Genomic DNA, 24556 nt, shown 5'->3' with positions numbered 1-24556 from the left:
ATGTACATAGTGAAATATTTGTTTTAGTCATGAATCTTTACATGGAAAAAATATTTTCATCTTAGTAGCTTTTATAGCAGATGTGCTTTTGAACACCAAAAATCCTTAAATACTGTCTTACCAAAGAGGGCAAAAAGGAAGTAGAATTTAAAGCATTTTGTGATGTTCTGAGACAGTTACAGTAGGACAGACCACTTACCAGATTGTAACTTACTGTAAGATGAGAAAACTTTTCTACAGAGAATTTCTTTATTACTACCTTCATAATATAAGGTCCATCTCTGACATTAAATAAATAACTGTTTATTATTATTACTATTACTATTTTTAATATTTTACAGTGAAGTAATGCTGTAGATATGTTATTGTTACTGTAAAATGTAGGTATATAGCTGCAATATTTTAATTTTTCTGCAAGTTTATATAAAATTTTGCCAGCATATATGATGGTGCACCAGTTCTTGTCATTAATAACTGGTTCTTGTTAACCAGCAAGCATTTAAAGATTCTCAATTCTTTTAACAGGATTTAATGTGTTGTGCCACTAGAATGGGTACAATGTCATCTCGTGGTACAAGTAAGGGTAAACCAACAGTAAGTGACACATTTCGCCATCAGCTGCAGGCACTTGTTGATGTACTCCAAGCTACAAATCCATGGTGTGTAAATAATTGTCTTCCTATACTATTGTTTGGTCATTTAATGTTCTGTGTGTTGTCTAATTAATGTAGTGGCCAGGAAATATGAGAATTCTTTCTTTTGTTTCACTGTAACCACAGATAATAGGTGTCCTCATACAATCTTCTTCCTTTTCAATCATTATAGACATTTCTCTGTGTTTCATCAGAACAGAACATTAGTTTTTTTAGCATAATATTTTTCCATATACTCGTTATCTCCTAGTAAAGCAGCAGTTCTATAGTAGGCTACATGTATTAACTATTTACATTAAAAACAGATAGAAAACTGTAAAATATTTCAATGAGCAATATCAGATTCGGATGTGTATGGATTCTATTTTAACTTAATATGGGCATGTAAGACAAGAAATTATTGTAACTAGGATTAAACTGAATATTTAATTTTTCGGTCACAAGAAATAAATCATTCATACATTGATGAGTCAAAACATTAAAACCACTGCTCTCTGTGAGATAGAATGCTGCCTGGTGTATTTATGGACACAGGATATGGACAAAGGACTAATTTTTATGGCTTGGAACCTGTAATTGAGAAACTTTGGAATGGTGAAGCTGTTCCTGTGCTACTGTCATGAGCATCAATGGAAAGTGGTTGGAGGTCAGTGAAATTATGAGTAGGCGAAAAGGTGTTGGGCATCCAGATCATTACAGACTGTGGCAGTTGGTGGCTGCTCTACTGTTAAGCAGAAAAGGTGGCAATCTGTCACTATTCTGCTTAACAGTAGGGCAACCACCAACCGCCACATTCTGTGATGACAGCATACAATGCTGCTGCATTGCATATAATGTCTAAGTTTTTCAGAGCACAGTGTTCAGTGCACATCATTGAGCGTGGGACTCTGCAACGGACAACCCCTATGTGCTCCCATGTTGACCCAACAATATAGCCTATTAGAATTGCAGTGGTCATGGGATAATTGAGATTGCACCACGGATCAATGGAAATGTGTCACTTGGTCATAGCTGCTGCGCTAGCTTGGTGGTCGTGTCCGATATGCTGTCACCCAGGTGAAAGGTTGCTCGAAGCATGTACTGTGCCACAGATGCAGGCTGGTTGGAGCAGTATTGTGCTTTGGCGGCACATTCACCTGGGCTTCCAGAGGATCCTTGTTAGTAATTGAAGGCACCATGACAGCTGTGGATTACATAAATGTAATTGTGGATCACTTACATCTCTTCATGCTTGATTTCTTTCCCGATGGCAAGAGCATCTTCCAGCAGGACCATGACAGCATAAATATAATTTTAAACCACCTACATCTCTTAATGCTTGATTTTTTTCCCAATGGCTAGAGCATCTTCCAGCAGGATAACTGTTTGTGTCATGAGGCCAGGTGGTGTGAGGAGCATGGTAGTGAACTTACAATAATGTCTTGCCCACCAAATTCACCTGATCTTAACCGGATGGGTAACATCTGGGATGCCATCGGACAGGAGTTCTGCACCCGAAATCCACATACCCATAATTTACAGGAATTATGTGACTTGTAAGTAGACTTCTGGTGCCATGTACTTCCAGAAACCTACCTAGGACTTGCTGAATCCATACCATCCAGAACTGCTGCTGTGTTATGTTTCAAAAATGGATGAATACCCTATTACAAAGGTGGTTGTAATGTTTTGATTCACCAGATTATGTCACGATATACTACAGTACTAATGTTGCATATAATATCCAAAATGATAGAGGTAAAGGAAAAGTTTTATTGTCATAATTAAAAGCACTTTTTTTAGCAAAGGGAAATCTCTGTATCTGTAGGTCAAGGCCTTCAAGCTTCACCGAAACTCAACTGTATCCTTGATTGAATCATAACTGTAACTGATTGTTGATATGACGATTCCTGCTTCTTTTTATGTGACAGCCTTGGCATACTTTTGCTGATTATTTATCTAAAATTAGGTCCACTTAAGTCAACTTTAGAGTTACTGTAATACTTTCTATTTTATATATGAAAACGTGCAAAATGATCACAAGATGAAATACTTGCACCTGCTGAACTATCAAACGTGTTTCAAGCAAAGCTCGAAAGACTTATGCAGTGCACATAAACAGTGTACTCTTGTTTTGAAATTTATTGTCTCTCACTATAACTTAAAGCAGATAATATTTGTCAACATTTTTAATCTGAACAAACAAGAGCAACAGTCTTCACAGTTATGTTAAAAATAGTCATCTTTGATTGTCGAGAAATCCCTTACTGTTGGTGGGGTACACCTTGGACCATAACTGACTTCTTGTAGGTTCATTGTGTTGTTGCCTTCTGTTTCCGTCGTGTATTTTCCTGGCTTATCCAGGATTATACATGCTGTTAACATTATAACTTTACAAATGCAGAGTGGAAAACTAATTGATCTAAGTTCCAGAATTTTTTTTTTTTTTTCAGGAGACCAAAATGGACTTGTGGCAGTAAAAATTTTAACAGATTATTTAATTATTCTTTTGTTAAATGCTGAGAATGATAAGCATTTCCAGGTGCAGTAACAACTTTAATAAAACTGGATCAAACAGTTTTTTCTTAATTTCTTTTTTAAATATCATCAACAGTAAATAAACATGAAAGTTATGAATTACACAGTAGAAACACAAGCAGTTAAAAGAAATTGAAATGAGACCAAAAACAGTAACAAAATTGATGCAAAACTTGTTTGTTGGTGTGGGGTTAGAGTTCTACTTCCCACCAGTTCTTGAATCCTGTTCCATATTCCTTTTCTATTACTCTTTTCCATTTTCTGATAAACTGAAACCTTAGAGATCTACTTCACAAACACACAGATTTGAGTGGAACAGTGAACCGAAAAGGCAGCAAACTATATTACAGTAAGATATGGGTCCCATATCTTTGGCGTACAGTTACCTCCGGCCTTAGTGGTGGCACCAGCCATTGGCATTATAAATAACTACAAGGTGTAAGAGTTTCCACTTAAATCATACAGTTGTGCTTTAATGTCAGTGCATAAATTACTGTGAAAGACTAAATTGCCTTTTGCCCATTTAGCTTTTCCACTCTATAAATTATTACTCGAGTACTTTTTTTTCAGCTCCTTGATATTCCATCTTGCAAAATTTTTGTATTTTATTATTTTGTCCATCCCTTTCCAACACAGTGCTGTATGATGTCCATGCAAGCATCTTACATTTGAGAGAGGAGCTTCGCAAGCTTGGTACTAGAAATGGTGGCAGTACTTACCTACATTGCTTATTGTTCTAATGAATGTGTTCAGAACTATTCAAGTGTGTTTGATACACTTGGGAAGTCAGTTTTTGATCTCAGATTAAAAATTGCTACAAACCAATGAGAGATCATCAACTAGTGTTTAAAAATTAAAAAAAAGATTAGAAATAAAAACCATGTACAAATGAATCAATTGCAGCAAAAGATGGAAAATGCTGTTAGTAAAAAGGAAGTTGTAGACTGACTCAATCAATGATAAAACATATTATATTCACCTCTGTGGTCTGTTATATAATAATTGTTTCTTATTATACTCAAACTCTTCTCTTTTTATATAATACGTTAGTACTTACTTATTCATAACTGTGCAACGAAAATGAATATGCTATCAATGAAAATTGTGTTCTTTGTGGCAGGTATGTGCGATGTATTAAACCAAACATGCAGAAATCTCCTAATAACTATAACGAAAAGTTGGTGCTCGACCAACTTAAATATTTGGGCATGTTGGATATAATACGTATTCGCAAGGAGGGCTATCCAGTACACATGCCATTTGATGAGTTTATACAAAGATACAGGTGTCTCATTGGTTCGGCACAAAAACTACCATCTTGCCCCAAAGAAGCTGTTAAGTAAGTTGTTGCCACAATTGCACATCTCTTTTCTGCTCTAATAATTCACTCAAATTTAAAGTGAATAATTAGTAGAAGAGGAGTTTTTACTTGTGAGTTTAAAAAATGGAGGAAAAGATAAGGCAATCCACTTTGTGGGTCTGAAGAGATATGAGATCCAGGAAATAAAGCGTTTGGAGGGATTTTTCCTTTATTTTAGCAGAATTTCCAGTTTTCTTTTTCTTGCTGAACCAATGAAAGAAAATTCTGGAATCTCAAGATTCATCTGTGTTTTTAAACGTATGTGTGCCAGACCAGATTAGGTTTTTTCAGTTTCAGTGGTTGGAAACTCCTCTTCTGCAGCAGCAGTATTACCTGGTTTTGTTTGGATTTGCTTGTTTCCTTATATTTTGTATGGTACACTGCAATTTATATGCTAATTTGTATGAATGTGTTACACAAAGTGCGAAGTAAACCACTGTGGTAAGGAAATTGTTATAAAACTTCAGCGACTTTTTGCACTTCTACAGGACTTTTGTTGCACTTCTACAGGACATAATTCTTACTGTTATCATTCAGTAACTAGACAACAGAATTTGTTTTTCCTTTTCAAGTATTTACTTTCCACATAAGTGTGTGTGTATGTGTGTGTGTGTGTGTGTGTGTGTGAACCAAAATAAATAGTTGGAAGAAATGAAATCTATTTAGTGCTTAAACAGGCAAGTCCTCCTTCTCAGTGAGAAGGGGGAACCAGTTTTAAATTAACAACTGAGACAAAGATATGTGTTTATATAAAAAAATAAAATAAAAAAAATAAAAAAAAATTCAGAGTGTGGAAGGGGAGGAAGCTTTATAAAATGTAAGACCGAAACTGCAAACCCGAGTTACAAAAGAGAGAGACAAAGAGGCAGAAAACTGAATGTGGGAAAGGGGTTGGAAAGTTGATAATGGAAATTAGATAGGAAGAAAGAGAGTGGAAAGTAGATAAAAATAATCAGACAATTAGAATGTAGTTTGAAGTTGGATGGATGCAACAGGTCATGGATATGGTCTTGGAAACCGTAATTCAGTTTATGTAAACTTTTTATTGAGTCACTTAAAAGAGGATTTTATGGATTCCAGGAAGCAGCAAACCTTGGGGTCTGATACAGTGGTGGTATTCTCACTTTCTGAATCCATGGAAAAGTGGGCTGTTGAATCTCAATAGAAACCAAGGCTGAATTCCACAGCGCTGTTATTGTAAGGAGATGAGCACAGATAGTCATCCATCTGTCTTGCCTTTGGTTTTCAATTATTCCCTTGAATCACATGGCGAAAATGTTAAACCTTTGCTTCACTGATACAGCACAATCAATAAAATGTTGACAGAGGAAAAATAATTCCTTCCTGATACATGTCATAATTTATTTACTTTCATTTTCTACCCGCAGATCTCAATAAAATCTCTCAAATAATCAGCCTATTCATAAAGCTGGAAGTGCATTTGAAAATAAAGGTACTGTGTTTCACTGAGCTCCGATACTAATTGCAAAGTGAAGGAAGACAGACTGGATTTTGTGATGTTATTGTTCTATTTCCTTGTTGACACAAGGTAAGGACTGGATAAGAGGCAGAGAAAAAAATAGGAAACAGCAATGGACCTCTATATTTTACAAGTTCAGAAATAAAATTCATCAACCTGTCTAGTCAACAAATCTAGTAACATGCAGATTAAGTTACTGGTTTTATATATAGTGTATCAGCAGCAGATATTTAATTTCTGTTTAAGTATTCACGTGTCTACTTTGCCTCCAGTTTGGTTGGTATGATCATTATTACCATTTAATAATGACATATTTTGTCATACATATTTTATTATACTGTATCTCAAAATAGTTGTGAACTGGTATACATTCCTATATTGTGCACCTGCTGCCCCTCCCTCCCACTTTCTTATCCTATGAACCAATTTTCAGTCTTGTTTATTTGCCTTTTGACAACTCAGTACGCCTACTATTTGATGAGTTGATACTTTTCCTCTTAAACTATTTACATTCACCAGGACTTCCAATTACCATATTTATTTCTTCTTGTTCTATAATTTAAAAATACGCATCTTTTAATATTATTGCAGATCTATAATCAAACTACAGAAAGCAGAAAGTACAGAATGGCAAGTTGGTAAAAGCAAAGTATTCTTGCGGAATTGTGTACATGAACCCCTGGAAGATGCACGAGGTCAGATAGTGAGGTGCATGGCTACTCGTATTCAGACATGCTGGCGACGACATTGTTGTCAAAGGGGTGAGTATTACCATAGTGTAATGCTTTCTACTTCACAGAGTGTTCATTTCTAATTTGTGATTAAAATATTGCAGAAAACTTATAAAATAACCACTAAGGTTGTACGTCTTACACATTCAAACATTAGCCTTAGAAATATGAAGTCCAGTTTTTCGAATGCTAAATTTTTTCATGCTAAATTTGTATCAGTTTCAGTTACTGAGGTTTTCATTTAGTTTTGTAGAGAAAACTTATAGTTTGTTCCTTTTGCCTTTTGTAAATTTCTCAATTTTGTTTGCATTTCACATGTCTCTCCCCTTGACTAGGAACTATTATGATGGGATGAAAACTGAACTTATGAAGTCTCAGGAATTATACAATATCATCCATGTGATCTGGTAGAAAAGAAAATCTCTGCTAAGACAGGTACAAAAAGATAAAAAAGGTCAAATCTCAATTTGATCAAGGTGGAGGTCATGCAATAAAAATGACATTTATTAGTAAAGTTCAAAAATTACAATACTGAATCAGCAAGTCAAAGAACTAAAGACTTTTACAAAATAATGAAAGTGCAAATGGAAATTAATGAAGAATGCAACATAAGGAAGATTCACTCTGGCATTAAGATTACATTGGCGCATTACAAAGTGGCATATTGTAAATATAAGTTTACAAAGCTATGACAAATCAAAAAATAACTTATTGTTACTAGTGGTGGACACATGGTTCAAAATCATGTGTCCACTACTAGAAACAGTAAGTTATTTTTAGATTTGTCTTAGATGTGTCACATGTTCATCAACCTGTCAGTGGTTTATGACTGGAAGCAAACACATTCTTTTTGTGTGCATTGCCAAATACGAGAGCTTTGTTTGGACAAAGTGCAAGACATTCGGTTAAGGGAGTGTGAGACAAAACTGAAACAGAAGGCTGCCAAAATTTATCATATTGTCATGAAATGCCACTTAAGTTGAAATGTGTGTGTTTTTTTTTTTTCTTTTTGCTAATATAAGGAAATCTAATTCATGTTGAAATATTATATTTTCATTGTCTGCAACAGAGTACCTGAGGACACGAAAGGCTGCTCTCAGGATACAGCATGCATACCGTGGCTGGAGGCAACGTCTGCAATTTCTCAAGGAACGCCGCGCTGCAATTGTCATCCAGTCCCACTTACGAGGAGTTTTTGCACGGGAAGTATGTTCAGATCTTAACTGTATCAGTAAAATGTTGCAGAATTAGCTTTTAAGTACACTGTGTGTGTATATGTGTGTGGGGGAGGGGGGGTCATTGTCAACATGGTCAAGCACATTACATATTTTTGGGTTATTGTATCTTGATCATTGATATAACAAACATCATGGAGTAAAACCTTCTTAATTCATCAAACAATGTAGAAATCTCACCAAAAATGCAAAGAAAATATTGTAACAATATAATGAAAAGGATAGCTGCTACTCATCATAAAGCACAGATGCTGAGTCACAGAAAGGCACAACAGAAAGATTGTCAAAAAGTTAGCTTTCGGCCAACAAACCCTTTGTCAAAAATAAACAACATACACACACTCAGGCTAAAGCAACTCACACACACATGACCACAGTCCCTGGCAGCTACAGCTAGACTGCTAGCAGCAGGGAATTATGGGAGAGGCAACCAGGTGGGGTTAGGGAGGAGGCTGTGGTGGGGAGTGGGAGAGAGAGCAGGGTAGGGATCTGGGACGGTAAAGTGCTGCTGGGAGCATCCAGGGACAAAGCAGAGAGTGTAACAGTTAGGTGCAGTCAGGAGGTGGGGGTAGCAGAAAAGGAGAGGAGTAAAAAGACCAGGTGTGTTGGTGGAATAGAGGGCTGTGTAGTGCTGGAATGGGAACAGGAAAGGGGCTAGATGGATAAGGACAATGACTAATGAAGGTTAAGGCCAGGAGGGTTACGGGAACATAGGATGTATTGCAGGGAGAGTTCCCACATGCACAATTCAGAAAATCTGGTGTTGATGGATAAGATCCAGATGGCACAGGCTGTGAAGCAGTCATTGAAATGAAGGACATTGTATTGGGCAGTGTGCTCAACAACAGGATGGTCCATTTGTTTGCTGACCACAGTTTGTTGGTGGCCATTCCTGTGGAAAGACAGCTTGTTGGTTGTCATGCCTACATAGAATAAAGCACAGTGGTTGCAGGTTAGTTTGTAGATCACATGACTGGTATCACAGTTAGCCCTACCTTCTATGCGATAGATGATGTTTGTGACAGGCCTGGAGTAGGTGATGGTGGGAGGATGTATGGGACAGGTCTTGCGTTAGGTCTGTTATATGGATATGAGCCATGAGACAAGGGACTGGGAGCAGGGGTTGTGCAGGGATGGGCAATGATATAGTGTAGGTTTGGGTGGGTGGTGGAATACCACTGTGGGAGGAGTGGAAGGATAGTGGGTAGCACAATTCTCATTTCAGGGCACAATGAGAGGTAGTCAAAACCCTGGCAGAGAACATAATTTGGTTGCTCCAGCCCTGGGTGGTGCTGAGTCACGGGAGAAATGTTCTTCTCTGGCTGGACTGTGTAGCTTTTGGAGGTGGTGGGTGACTGGAAAGATAAGGCATGGGAGATCTGTTCTTGTACAAGGTTTGGAGGGTAATTATGATCTGTAAAAGCCTCAATGAGACCCTCAGTATATTTCGAGAGGGGGTACTCATCACTACAGGTGCAATGGCTGTGGGTGACTAGGCTGTATGGAAGGGACTTGTTGGTATGGAATGGCTGGCAGCTGTCGAAGTGGAGGTATTGCTGGTGGTTGGTGGGTTTGATATGGAAAGAGGTATGGATGTAACCATCTTTGAGGTGGAGGTCCAGGTGAAGCGAATGGGTGAGAAGGTGTTGAGGTTCTGGAGGAATGTGGTTAGGGAGTCCTCATCCTTGATCTAGATCACGAAGATGTCATCAGTGAATCTTAACCAGATGAGGAGTCGGGGATTCTGGGTGTTTAGGAAGGATTCCTCTAGATGACCCATGCATAGGGTGGCATAGGATAGTGCCATGTGAGTGCCCATAGCCATACTCCAGATTTGTTTGTAGGTAATTCCTTCAAAGGAGAAGTAATTGTGGGTGAGGATGTAGTTGGTCACGGTGACTAGGAAGAAGATAGTTGGCTTGGAATTTCTCATGCATTGGGACAGATAGTGTTGAATAGTGACAAGGCCATGGGGATTAGGATATGTTAGTGTAAAGGGAGGTGGCATCAATAGTGACAAGCAGGGAACCATGTGGTGCAGGAACAGGAACTATGGAGAGTCGGTGGAGGAAATGGGTGGTATCTTTTTTATAGGAGGGTAGGTTGCGGGTAATAGGCTGAAAGTGTTGTCTACAAGAGCAGAGATTCTCTCAGTGGGGGCACAGTGACCGGCCACAATGGGGCATACTTGGTGGTTGGGTTTATGGACTTTAGGAAGCACGTAGAAGGTAGGAGTGCGGGGAATGGTAGGGGTGAGGAGAGAAATGGGCTCTGGGAAGAGATTCTTGGACTGACCTAAGGAATTGAGGAGAGACTGGAGATCCTGCTGGAATGGGGTCACTGTGGCAGGGTTTGTAGATGGATGAGTCAGACAGCTGGTGGAGTCCTTCTGCCATGTAATTCTTGCAGTTAAAAACAACAGTGGTGGAGTCTTTGTCAGCAGTTACGATTGTAAGGTTGAGATCAGTTTTTAGGTGGTGGATTGTGAACCTTTGTGCATATGTAAAATTAGTTTGCATGTTGAGGGATTTGGGAAATGATGGTGAGGCAAGGTTCGAGGTTAAGAAATTCTGAGAAGTTAACAGGGAGTGATTTGGGGGTAGTGGGGGTGGATCACAGTTGAAAGGATAGGTGAACTGAGTTAGGCAGGGCTCAACATTGGTCTATGGTTGAGTCTGATTGGTAAGGGTTGGTGGCAAAAAAGTGTTTCCACTGTAGGAACCTGGATAAGGAGAGAAAGTCTTTAACAAGTCTTGCATGATTGATTTTTTTTGAGGGGGAAGGGGGGGGGGTTGTGACCGTGTTTCGTGTCTGTTTAAGTTCTGGATTCTGTGTGGTGTTGAGAGGGAGTTTGGGATGGTTGGGCAAATGTACTAGGTTTGCGAGAGAGAATTTGTCACCTATGAGGGGATGTGGGAGAGGTTTGGAGGTTGTTGTAGAGGTGGTGGTCAGTGTTAGTCCAAGGCAGGAGTAAGAAGCAAGCAGGTTGGAGAGTTTTTTGTGGTGGTGTTGTGCTTGTTGCTTTGGTTCTGGAGGGCAAGAGTTTCAGTGTGTGTTATGGGATTTGGGAATTTGTGATTGCATAGTAGGAGAATTTTACGGATATCAAGAAGGTAGTGTAAGGAGATTTGGGCCTGACTGATATGGTTTTGCAGGAGTATGTAGGTGAGTGCTAAGGATTAGCAGAATCTGAACAGAGGGAGGTCATTGTGGAAAGAAAGGTGGCAACTGGAAATGGGTAATTTGATAGTAAGGCAGTTTGGGGGATTCTATGAGACAAGCAACAATGCAGGAACAGTATGTGGGACCGGGTTCTGGCTAGGGATAAGGAAACTTTTCTGTATTGGCGCAGATGAAAGGAACAAGGATCTATGGTGGTGGAAAAAATATGTAAATAATGTAGAATTATGTGCAAAAAAATTCGCAAAAACACTCAGACACATGGGGAAAAATTACAAAAGGGAAGAAACAGATAAAATAGAAATAAGTTGAAATCTTAGGGGGGTACGCAGATAGTGAGAGGCGAGAACCAAATCAAATCAGGTCAAATCACAATTCTTTGGCCAGAGCAGTTCCCTGTTGTGTCTTGGTTGACCTATGAATTACACAAAAAGCAGCAGACAACAAAAGAGAATAAAATAGAGCACTGAGAAGGACTCTTAAATATAATACTAACATAAAGTTTCCTATTGCTATGCAATTCCTCCACCTGCTTACTACTTTACAAGTTCCATGATAATGAGGCAGAACAAAATATGTTGCCTGTTCCAGAAGGCACAAACTAACACATTTCTTATAGTTCTGAGAACCCCAAACTGCACACAAAAACACAATTGATTAACGTCAGGGAAGACTCAGTGACTGGCCATGACCCTTGTAGTAAAAAAGAAAAGTCGCTACACTCACCATACAACGTGCGCCGTGTGTTGCAGCTGCTGACATATGGGTGGCAGCAGTCACTTCTGTTGCCATTTTGACCCCTATGGTAGAGGGTGAATTGGGCTGCTGGTTTTTCAAGATGTATTGCAGTTCACTCACCAGGGTTTGTCTGTAGTTGTGGTAGTGACGGTGGTGGTGGTGGTGTTGGCGACGGCAGGTGTCAAGCAGTGGCCCATCAGATAAACATTTCTGGTTGAGAAAGTATTTTATCCAAAACAGTCACATTTATGGAATTGAAGGTGTGGAGGCAGTTGTTGGCCTCAGTGGTGTAGGTGACCACGGCTGCTGAAGCATGCCAGCATCAGCAGTTGTCCACCGGGAGTGCAGAGCGATGGTGACTGGTGGTGTCGTGCTGTGAACAGCACAGCAATGGAGTGCTGGTGTAGCTGAGTGGAAACTACAGGCAATGAGCAGCAGGAAGCAGCCTTAGCTGCTGGCCTGCTTTTGTAACTTGGCTGAAAGTAATCTGGGGCGGGCTGATGACGATGAACAGACAGGACGGTGGTTGCTGTGTAGCTGGATAGCCCAGTTTTGAAGCCATTGCAATTCTAAAGGGATCAGATTCATATCCCAGACAAGACCCCAATAGCAACAGTACCTAACAGTTGCTGCTTGTGTAATTGCTCTTTTAAAAACGTTCCATTCAAGCAAACCAGTTGTGTGTTTACCGGTCGTTACTTGCACTTTAGGTACTTGGACTATGCATGGCTCTGTTTAGATAGAATAGCTCGATGTAGTCATAGCACTGAGCTGCGCATATCTGCTTTCATACCTGGCAGATAGTTAGATAGGTTATGGCAGTTGTCATAATGGAGGTACTGTTGCTTGTTGGTGGGTTTGATGTGGACGGACGTGTGAAGCTGGCCATTGGACAGATGGAGGTCAACGTCAAGGAAAGTGACATGGGATTTGGAGTAGGACCAGGTGAATCTGATGGAACCAAAGGAGTTGAGGTTGGAGAGGAAATTCTGGAGTTCTTCTTCATCCACATCAAATGGTCCCTTCCCTACAGCCTAGGTCTTCGTGGCTAACGAATCTGCCCCAGTCCGGAATCCCTGAACCATTACACCAACAACCTGAAAACAGCTTTCGCATCCCGCAACTACCCTCCCGACCTGGTACAGAAGCAAATAACCAGAGCCACTTCCTCATCCCTTCAAACCCAGAACCTCCAACAGAAGAACCACAAAAGTGCCCCACTTGTGACAGGATACTTTCCGGGACTGGATCAGACTCTGAATGTGGCTCTCCAGCAGGGATATGACTTCCTCAAATCCTGCCCTGAAATGAGATCCATCCTTCATGGAATCCTCCCCACTCCACCAAGAGTGTCTTTCCGCCGTCCACCTAACCTTCGTAACCTCTTAGTTCATCCCTATGAAATCCCCAAACCACCTTCCCTACCCTCTGGCTCCTACCCTTGTAACTGCCGCCGGTGTAAAACCTGTCCCATGCACCCTCCCACCACCACCTACTCCAGTCCTGTAACCCGGAAGGTGTACACGATCAAAGGCAGAGCCAAGTGTGAAAGCACACACGTGATTTACCAACTAACCTGCCTACACTGTGAAGCTTTCTATGTGGGAATGACCAGCAACAAACTGTCCATTCACATGAATGGACACAGGCAGACAGTGTTTGTTGGTAATGAGGATCACCCTGTGGCTAAACATGCCTTGGTGCACGGCCAGCACATCTTGGCACAGTGTTACACCGTCCGGGTTATCTGGATACTTCCCACTAACACCAACCTGTCAGAACTCCGGAGATGGGAACTTGCCCTTCAGTATATCCTCTCTTCTCGCCAGGCCTCAACCTCCACTAATTTCAAGTTGCCACCGCTCATACCTCACCTGTCTTTCAACAACATCTTTGCCTCTTTACTTCCACCTCGACTGACATCTCTGCCCATACTCTTTGCCTTTACAAATGTTTGCTTGTGTCGGTGTATGTGCGGATGGATATATGTGTGTGTGTGTGTGTGTGTGTGTGTGTGTGTGTGTGTGTGTGTGTGTGTGTGCGAGTTTATAGCCGTCTAATCACAGCTCTGTCACATTTTGTAGTTCCAGTAATTCACCTGATGCAGGATATTTGAGTCTATATGCATTGAGGTGTGGACATTCAATGACGACAAATGGTCCATAGTGTATTTGGAGAAGCTTTTTTTTTATTTCTCCATCTGCTTCAGTAGATTTTTCTTTGGTTTTCACCAAGATGCGGTTCCCAGTCTTGTTTTTAATCATCTTAAAATGCCCATCATGTCACTTTTTTCTTTCATTTGCCATCTTCCCCATATGAGTCTCAACTGCTTCCTTTCTTTTGACTGTCAGATGGGTGTATTGATATCTTTATGTGTTTGATGGCTTGATTATTCATGAAGTCATTCCACATTTTAGTCGTAAATTGTGATCCATTGTCAGACAACAACCTCTCTGGTTTTATTAATTTAGTAAAGAAATCCTTTTCCAGTTTGGTGATCTGAGTTTTGCTATTAGCTTTCCGTGTAGGATACAACAATTTGATAAATTTGGAACATACTTCAACAACCACATTCTTCGTACTTCACATGCTTCATACTTCACATATTTCATACCACCAGTTATGAGTGGACTGAAATTGTCTACCGCCAATGGTTTGCCAACTTTTTTAGGTATGATACTTTCCATTTCCCCCTGGGGTGAGGTAGTGCAATGTTTCACCCTCTGGTATTTGTCACAAGAGGCCAGCTGAGCATGTACCCTTCTGACTAGATTGCTTGTGTGTGCACATCAATGACTTCTATACACTTTTGTGTCCTATAATGCACATAACTTAAGTGGGCATAGTCTATCAGCTGATCCACATACTTTTTCGGAAAGTGCTGCCGCCACTGCTTTGTTTTCTCATCTTTCCTACAAAACAAAACACCCTTCCTGCTAAAGTTTGTTTTTACATTTTTCAGTTCAGGGTCATCATTTTGTGCTTGTCGCATGTCCTTGCGGAACTCTTCATTTACTTCTTTCTCACCACTGCCCTCCTTCCCGACAAGTAGCTGTGGCAGTGCATCAGCTATCCATTTTTCGGTTCCATTTATACATTTTATGGTGTAGTTGAGTTGCTGCAACCAGCACATGAGACAGTCCTTTAGCAACCTACTACGCTGCAGAAAACTAAAAGCTTTATGATCAGATAGCACGTTTATCTTGCAGCCCTCCAGATACAGCCTGAAATTTTTGAACCTGTACACGAGTAACTCTTTTTCAAAAATGCTGTAGCGATGCTCACTATTATTTAACATTTGTCTGGAAAAAGCTATACTCTTGTCTTCTATCTCTCCTCTTACTAAATTTTCCTGGAACACATTCACCTGATGCTGTAATCTGAACTGTTCACAGCTAAACAAAATGGCAGTGACATGTCAGGTAGTATAACATTTTACTACTGCATAAGCTGTTCTTTATTGCTAAGAATTCCCTTTCACACTCATCGCTCCGTGCCCAAGTTGAGTTCGTATTTAACAGTTTGTAAAGGATTGGTGTATTCATCACCCCATTACCCAGAAATTTTCAGTAAAAACTGCACAATGCTAGGTATGATTTTTAATTGTTTTCTTGTTGTTCACCTTTTGCACTCTGAAATCACTGAAAGGTCACAGTTAAAGCAGGCTCAGACATGGTAATTGGATGTCTCTATAGACCCCCTGGCTCAGCAGCTGTTGTGGCTGAGCTCCTGAAGGATAATTTGGAAAATATTTTGAGTAGATTTCCCCACCATGGTATAGTTCTGGGTGGAGATTTTAATTTCCCAGATATAGACTGGGAAAGTCAAACGTTCCTAACGAGTGGCAGGGACAAAGAATCCAGTGAAATTTTTTTAAGTTCATCTGAAAACTACCTTGAGCAGCTCAACAGAGAACCGACTTGTGGCGATAACATATTAGACCTTCTGGTGACAAACACCCCCCATGAACCATAGACCTTACCATTGGTGAGGAGGCTTGCGTGCCTCAGCGATACAGATAGCAGTACCGTAGGTGCAACCACAATGGAGGGGTATCTGTTGAGAGGCCAGACAAACGTGTGGTTCCTGAAGAGGGGCAGCAGCCTTTTCAGTAGTTGCAGGGGCAACAGTCTGGATGATTGACTGATCTGGCCTTGTAACACTAACCAAAACGGCCTTGCTGTTGTGGTACTGCGAACGGCTGAAAGCAAGGGGAAGCTACAGCCGTAATTTTTCCCGAGGGCATGCAGCTTTACTGTATGGTTAAATGATGATGCCGTCCTCTTGGGTAGAATATTCCGGAGGTAAAATAGTCCCCCATTCGGATCTCTGGGCGGGGACTACTCAGGAGGACGTCGTTATCAGTAGAAAGAAAAGTGGCGTTCTGTGCATCAGAGCGTGGAATGTCAGATCCCTTAATCGGGCGGGTAGGTTAGAAAATTTAAAAATGGAAATGGATAGGTTAAAGTTGGATATAGTGGGAATTAGTGAAGTTCAGTGGCAGGAGGAACAAGACTTTTGGTCAGGTGAATACAGGGTTATAAATACAAAATCAAATAGGGGTAATGCAGGAGTAGGTTTAATAATGAATTTAAAAAATAGGAGTGTGGGTAAGCTACTACAAACAGCACAGTGAAGGCGTTGTTGTGGCCAAGATAGACACGAAGCCCACGCCTACTACAGTAGTACAAGTCTATATGCCAACTAGCTCTGCAGATGACGAAGAAATTGAAGAAATGTATGATGAAATAAAAGAAATTATTCAGATAGTGAAGGGAGACGAAAATTTAATAGTCATGGGTGACTGTAATTCGGTAGTAGGAAAAGGGAGAGAAGGAAATGTAGTAGGTGAATATGGATTGGGGGTAAGAAATGAAAGAGGAAGCCGCCTGGTAGAATTTTGCGCAGAGCATAACTTAATCATAGCTAACACTTGGTTCAAGAAACATCAAAGAAGGCTGTATACATGGAAGAACCCTGGAGATACTAAAAGGTATCAGATAGATTATATAATGGTAAGACAGAGATTTAGGAACTAGATTTTAAATTGTAAGACATTTCCAGGGGCAGATGTGGACTCTGACCACAATCTGTTGGTTATGAACTGTAGATTAAAACTGAAGAAACTGCAAAAAGGTGGGAATTTAAGGAGATGGGGCCTGGATAAACTGAAAGAACCAGAGGTTGTACAGAGTTTCAGGGAGAGCATAAGGGAACAATTGACAAGAATGGGGGAAAGAAATACAGTAGAAGAAGAATGGGTCGCTTTGAGGGATGAAGTAGTGAAGGCAGCAGAGGATCAAGTAGGTAAAAAGACGAGGGCTAATAGAAATCATTGGGTGACAGAAGAAATATTGAATTTAATTGACGAAAGGAGAAAATATAAAACTGCAGTAAATGAAGCAGGCAAAAAGGAATACAAACGTCTCAAAAATGAGATCGACAGGAAGTGCAAAATGGCTAAGCAGGCATGGCTAGAGGACAAATGTAAGGATATACCGGTAGAGGCTTATCTCACTAGAGGTAAGATAGATACTGCCTACAGGAAAATTAAAGAGACCTTTGGAGAAAAGAGAACAACTTGTATGAATATCAAGAGCTCAGATGGAAACCCAGTTCTAAGCAAAGAAGGGAAAGCAGAAAGGTGGAAAGAGTATATAGAGGGTCTATACAAGGGCGATGGACTTGAGGACAATATTATGGAAATAGAAGAGGATGTAGATGAAGATGAAATGGGAGATATGATACTGTGTGAAGAGTTTGACAGAGCACTGAAAGACCTGAGTCAAAACAAGGCCCCGGGAGTAGACAACATTCCATTAGAACTACTGACAGCCTTGGGAGAGCCAGTACTGACAAAACTCTACCATCTGGTGAGCAAAATGTATGGGACAGGCGAAATACCCTCAAACTTCAAGAAGAATATAATAATTCCAATCCCAAAGAAAGCAGGCGTTGACAGATGTGAAAATTACCGAACTATCAGTTTAATAAGTCACAGCTGCAAAATACTAATGTGAATTCTTTACAGACGAATGGAAAAACTGGTAGAAGCCGACCCTGGGGAAGATCAGTTTGGATTCTGTAGAAATATGGGGACACGTGAGGCAATACTGACCCTACGACTTATTTTAGAAGCTAGAGAAAAGGCAAACCTACGTTTCTAGTATTTGTAGACTTAGAGAAAGCTTTTGACAATGTTGACTGGAATACTCTCTTTCAAATTCTGAAGGTGGCAGGAGTAAAATACAGGGAGTGAAAGGCTATTTACAATTTGTACAGAAACCAGATGGCAGTTATGAGTCGAGGGACATGAAAGGGAAACAATGGTTGGGAACGGAGTGAGACACGGTTGTAGCCTCTCCCCGATGTTATTCAATCTGTATATTGAGCAAGCAGTACAGGAAACAAAATAAAAATTCAGAGTAGGTATTAAAATCCATGGAGAAGAAATAAAAACTTTGAGGTTCGCCGATGACATTGTAATTCTGTCAGAGACAGCAAAGGACTTGGAAGAGCAGTTGAACGGAATGGACAGTGTCTTGAAAGGAGGATATAAGATGAACATCAACAAAAGCAAAATGAGAGTATTGGAATGTAGTCGAATTAAGTCGGGTGATGCTGAGGGAATTAGATTAGGAAATGAGAGACTTAAAGCAGTAAAGGAGTTTTGCTATTTGGGGAGCAAAATAACTGATGCTGGTCGAAGTAGAGAGGATATAAAATGTAGACTGGCAATGGCAAGGAAAGCGTTTCTGAAGAAGAGAAATTTGTTAACATCGGGTATAGATTTAAGTGTCAGGAAGTCGTTTCTGAAAGTATATGTATGGAGTGTAGCCATGTATGGAAGTGAAACATGGACGATAAATATTTGGACAAGAAGAGAATAGAAGCTTTCAAAATGTGGTGCTACAGAAGAATCCTGAAGATTAGATGGGTAGATCACATAACGAATGAGGAGGTACTGAATAGGATTGGGGAGAAGAGGAGTTTGTGGCACAACTTGTCTAGAAGAAGGGATCGGTTGGTAGGACATGTTCTGAGGCATCAAGGGATCACAAATTTAGTATTGGAGGGCAGCGTGGAGGGTAAAAATCGTAGAGGGAGACCAAGAGATGAATACACTAAGCAGATTCAGAAGGATATAGTTTGCAGTAGGTACTGGGAGATGAAGAAGCTTGCACAGGATAGAGTAGCATGGAGAGCTGCATCAAACCAGTCTCAGGACTGAAGACCACAACAACAACAACAGCAACAACGTGACAAACAGACCCGAACTATTTGAAACAGTTAACGCAGAACAGGGAATCAGTGATCATAAAGTGGTTATTGCATCGATGATTTCAGCCATAAATAGAAGTATTAAAAAAGGCAGGAAGATTTTTCTGTTTAGCAAAAGTGACAAAAAGCAGATTTCAGAGTACGTGACGGCTCAACACAAAAGTTTTGTCTCAAGTACCGATAGTGTTGAGGATCAGTGGACAAAGTTCAAAACCATCGTACAATATGCGTTAGATGAGTATGTGCCAAGCAAGATCATAAGAGATGGAAAAGAGCCACTGTGGTACAACAACCGAGTTAGAAAACTGCTGCGGAAGCAAAGGGAACTTCAAAGCAAACATAAACATAGCCAAAGCCTTGCAGACAAACAAAAATTACGTAAAGTAGTGTGAGGAGGGCTATGCAAGAGGCATTCAATGAATTCGATAGTAAGGTTCTATGTACTGACTTGGCAGAAAATCTGAAGAAATTTTGGTCTTATGTCAAAGCTGTAGGTGGATCAAAACAAAATGTCCAGACACTCTGTGACCAAAATAGTACTGAAACAGAGGATGACAGGCTAAAGGCCAAAATACTAAATGTCTTTTTCCAAAGCTGTTTCACAGAAGAAGACTGCACTGTAGTTACTTCTCTAGACGACAGAGGGATAGAGAAACAATTAAAATCACTCAAAAGAGGAAAGGCTGCTGGACCTGATGGGATACCAGTTCGATTTTACATGGAGTACGTGAAGGAACTTGCCCCCCTTCTTGCAGCGGTGTACCATAGGTCTCTAGAAGAGCGTAGAGTTCCAAAGGATTGGAAAAGGGTACAGGTCATCCCCGTTTTCAGGAAGGGACGTCGAACAGATTTGCAGAACTATAGACCTATATCTCTAACGTCGATCAGTTGTAGAATTTTGGAACATGTATTATGTTCGAGTATAATGACTTTTCTGGAGACTAGAAATCTACTCTGTAGGAATCAGCATGGGTTTCAAAAAAGACGGTCGTGTGAAACCCAGCTTGCGCTATTCGTCCACGAGACTCAGAGGGCCATAGACACGGGTTCACAGGTAGATGCCGTGTTTCTTGACTTCCGCTAGGCATTCAATACAGTTCCCCACAGTCGTTTAATGAACAAAGTAAGAGCGTATGGACTGTCAGACCAATTGTGTGATTGGATTGAAGAGTTCCTAGATAACAGAACGCAGCCTGTCATTCTCAATGGAGAGAAGTCTTAAGAAGTAAGAGTGATTTCAGGTGTGCCGCAGGTGAGTGTTGTAGGACCGTTGCTGTTCACAATATATATATAAATGACCTTGTAGATAACATCGGAAGTTCACTGAGGCTTTTTGTGGATGATGCTGTGGTATGTCGAGGGGTTGTAACAATGGAAAATTGTACTGGAATGCAGGAGGATCTGCAGCAAATTGACGCATGGTGCATGGAATGGCAATTGAATCTCAATGTAGACAAGTGTAATGTGCTGCGAATACATAGAAAGATAGATCCCATATCATTTAGCTACAAAATAGCAGGTCAGCAACTGGAAGCAGTTAATTCCATAAATTATCTGAGAGTACGCATTAGGCGTGATTTAAAATGGAATGATCATATAAAGTTGATCGTCGGTAAAGCAGATGCCAGACTGAGATTCATTGGCAGAATCCTAAGGAAATGCAGTCCGAAAACAAAGGAAGTAGGTTACAGTACGCTTGTTCGCCCATTGCTTGAATACTGCTCAGCAGTGTGGGATCCGTACCTTGATAGAAGAGATAGAGAAGATCCAACGGAGAGCAGCGCGCTTCGTTACAGGATCATTTAGTAATCACGAAAGCGTTACAGAGATGATAGATAAACTGCAGTGGAAGACTCTGCAGGAGAGACGCTCAGTAGCTCGGTACGGGCTTTTGTTGAAGTTTCGAGAACATACCTTCACCGAAGAGTCAAGCAGTATATTGCTCCCTCCTATGTATATCTTGCGAAGAGACCATGAGGATAAAATCAGAGAGATTAGAGCCCACACAGAGGCATACCGACAATCCTTCTTTCCACGAACAATACGAGACTGGAATAGAAGGGAGAACCGATAGAGGTACTCAAGGTACCCTCCGCCACACACCATCGGGTGGCTTGCGGAGTGTGGATGTAGATGTAGATGAAGTTTCTCACTCCATGATAGAATACCTTTGGGTGAGAGTTTGTGACCTAAAAACTGAATTTCTGCTATAAAAAAATTCACACTTAAAGAGTTTTAAGGTCATTCTTCCCTTTCTTAGGGTCAAGAGCATTTCCTCCAACAACTCGCAATATTCTTGCCAAGATTCTGTGGAACTCAAAATATCGTCTTCATAGATGACAAGTTTGCGCCTTAATCAACCTCCTAGTATGTGACTTAGCACTCTCACTAAAACCACAACAGATATTGTTTATCAGAATGGCACCACTTTGAAGCAATAACTTCACCTATCCAACAGGAAAGTTGTATAGTAGTAGTAGCAGCAGCTTTATTCATCCATAGGTGTCTTTTTTTACAAGGATATAGGACATGCTCCTTTCAGCCGATGGAATCTGCCAAAAGCCAGAGGTCAGATCGATACTCGGCATCAGTTTTATATTACAAAAATTCAGTAGTAGTTCTTTCAAATTGCCTGGCTGAGCTCGTTCTCTTGTCTTACTATTGCCTTATTCAACTTGCGAGTGTCTAAAACTATTCTTTCTTTTCAACAATTACAATCAGTTCGCAGTAATAACTCTTACATTGTTCCACAATATCTCATTCTAGCATCTGCATTAGTCTAGCCCGCACTGCCTCCTGACCGGCAATAGCAATCACTTATGGTTTTGATCTGATAGGCTCGTGTGGCCTCACCTTAACTGAATTTAAAAGTTCATAAACATACCAGGCTTGTCTGAGAAAATATCTTCATACTGACTCAACAAATTACATAATTCCTCATTTGAAATATCTTGTTCCACTTCAGTAATCTGTATTATTCAGTCCCAACCTTCAGTAATTACTGGATGAACAATTTGTTGGTCTCCAGTTAACAGATTTTTGAACCTTATTTTCCTTTTCTTACCCTCCAATTCAAATTTAAGGTATTTCTCAACACAATTCAAAGAATTTTTATATTTACACAGGAAACCCTTACCCAGCATGATATCTTGAAATAAACTATTCACTATAAAACATCTTATACTAAAACAGTAATCACAACACATAAACTCTAAATGCATTTTATGTTTCATGGGTTTACTTAGGTCACCAACAGCACTCTTAATCTTAACACTGTTAACTGAAAAAATTTCATAGTTTCTATTCCTGTTTCTGTTTACAAATTGTTCTGATATGGCCAAGACATTACTACCAGAATCTAAAAGTGCACTTATGATTTCATTACCCACCTTGATTTCTAATAGAGGTTGCGCATTGATGATTTCATTATCACTATCAAACAATTCATTAAACACTTCCTTTGCCCCGATTTTGTCTTTCCTCCTTTCAAGATCTCTTGCTTCTTTATATTTCTCATGTGCCCACAAGTGAGGTAGTAATGACTTCAAAATTTTCCCATACCATTTCCAACCATTTATAGAGCAGTGACTTTCTTCCTTGTCGTGCTACTCAGTATTAACGTCATGTCTTAAACAAATACTTTCCCCTTTATCCACTTCTATGTTCTTCCGAACCACCTCCAGATCATCTGTAGCCCTTAAATTGTCCTCAGAATCCTTAGTTTCACTGTCCCCTTCCTCTGAAGTAATGATATCATTAGCTGCAACATTCTCACAACTAACCATGCAACTTAAAACTTCATCTTCCTTACACAACACCTCACTTATTTCTGCCAAATCACTACAAACTTTATCACAGGGAACTCCATTAACACTCGTTAACAACTCATAAGTTTCATTACTTAAAACATACATTACGTCCGTTGATACATTATAGAAACCACCAGCAATGAGGGGCTGATAATCTCAGATGTTAAGTCCCATAGTGCTTAAAGCCATTTGAACCATCACCAACAATAACTGTCAACGTACTCTGATACGCTACACAAATTGCTATTACTGCACTGTACCACATCATGATTCCACCACTGTCTCCATAACATTTTCTCTCCTCTCAGAATTGTCTAACACTTTGCATTCTGATCCACTACCTAACACATTAGTTTCACATTCATTCCTCAACATCTACTCATAAGCCATAAAAAGAAATTAATCCACAAACTCCTTCCTCTGAGGTATCTAAATCAGTAGCCCCCGTTTTTGCAACTTCAGCCTCTAAAATATCAACGTTGCTTCCCTGTAACAATAAATCACCCACTTCTGCTGATACATAATCAAGTTCATCACCAGTTAATGAGACTACTGCTATGCTGCCTTCACGAATTTCCTTCTCATTTTTCCATCAATATATTACAGAATTCATCTCTGTCTTTTGCTAACGCACGTGGCTCACCAGTAGCGGTCATGGCTGTCCGCCCAGCCATGATGCACTCTCTGCCCTCGGGCCGCACAGCTTTGCAAACAAATTCACATTACCTTCTAGGCGATTGGTTAGCTTGCCTAAATACACGTAATGTTACAATATAGAATCAGCTCAGGCAGAGGCCTGGAGCTATTAGCAGCAAAGTCTGATGTTTGTGGAAGTTTGCTTCTTGTGACTAGCAGCTGGTGTGGACTGTATTGATGGGCAAACTTTGTACAACTGAACACTATTAAGACTGTAGGTCTAAATTTGGTGGCATATATATGAGCCAGGCTGGCTAGTGTTTCTCAAACTGCAGCACTCCTGGCCTGTAAGCCACAAGCAGGGGCAGCCAGAAATAATTGTTGAGAAACTGCGACTTCGTTCGCCCTGGCTTTCCTGTGTGGTCAGCTGCTCCAAAAGCCTTGCTGGAGCTCTCAGGTGCCACAGCTTCTACTTCCAGAGATGCTGACTGGTGCCTTCTGAATAAGCATTCTTATGTACTGAAGATGCACTCTTATGCCATGACAGCTAGTTATCCAGCTGTCATGCACTTACAGGTGAAACCATTGTGCAACATAAGGCAATGTTATGGGGGATGAGAAACATGATTTTACTTCTGTGAAGAATTTACATGTCAGAGGCTTCATATAGCTTGTTTGTAACTTGTACTTCCATCTATAACAGCATCAGTCTTAGGTTTCCCCTAAATCACTCCAGGCAAATGCTGGGATGGTTTCTTTGAAAGGACATGGCTGACTTCCTTCCCTGTCCTTCCCTAATCCGATGAGACCAATGACCTCGCTGTCTGGTCTCCTCCACCACAACAACCCAGCCCAACTCAGAATCAGAAATAGATATTTATTTGGGTTTAAGTGTCATTGCCAAAAGTCAGTACTGTATTTTGTCCTGATGATAGC

At 40.3% G+C, this 24556-nt stretch overlaps 1 protein-coding gene across 1 annotated transcript in view; it reads left to right on the top strand.

Moving 5' to 3' along the window:
* The window catches only part of LOC124590493 (myosin-I heavy chain), a 219827-nt gene that overhangs the window by 50948 nt on the left and 144323 nt on the right, over positions 1 to 24556 (top strand). The window contains exons 9-12 of the mRNA XM_047131657.1: positions 526 to 659; positions 4291 to 4509; positions 6602 to 6771; positions 7811 to 7947. Coding sequence (XP_046987613.1) covers positions 526 to 659; positions 4291 to 4509; positions 6602 to 6771; positions 7811 to 7947 — 660 coding nt within the window. The remainder of the gene's footprint in view (positions 1 to 525; positions 660 to 4290; positions 4510 to 6601; positions 6772 to 7810; positions 7948 to 24556) is intronic.

The sequence above is a fragment of the Schistocerca americana genome, chromosome 1, assembly GCF_021461395.2.
Source record: "Schistocerca americana isolate TAMUIC-IGC-003095 chromosome 1, iqSchAmer2.1, whole genome shotgun sequence".
Taxonomy (NCBI): domain Eukaryota; kingdom Metazoa; phylum Arthropoda; class Insecta; order Orthoptera; family Acrididae; genus Schistocerca; species Schistocerca americana.
This window is presented reverse-complemented; position numbering and strand designations above follow the sequence as displayed.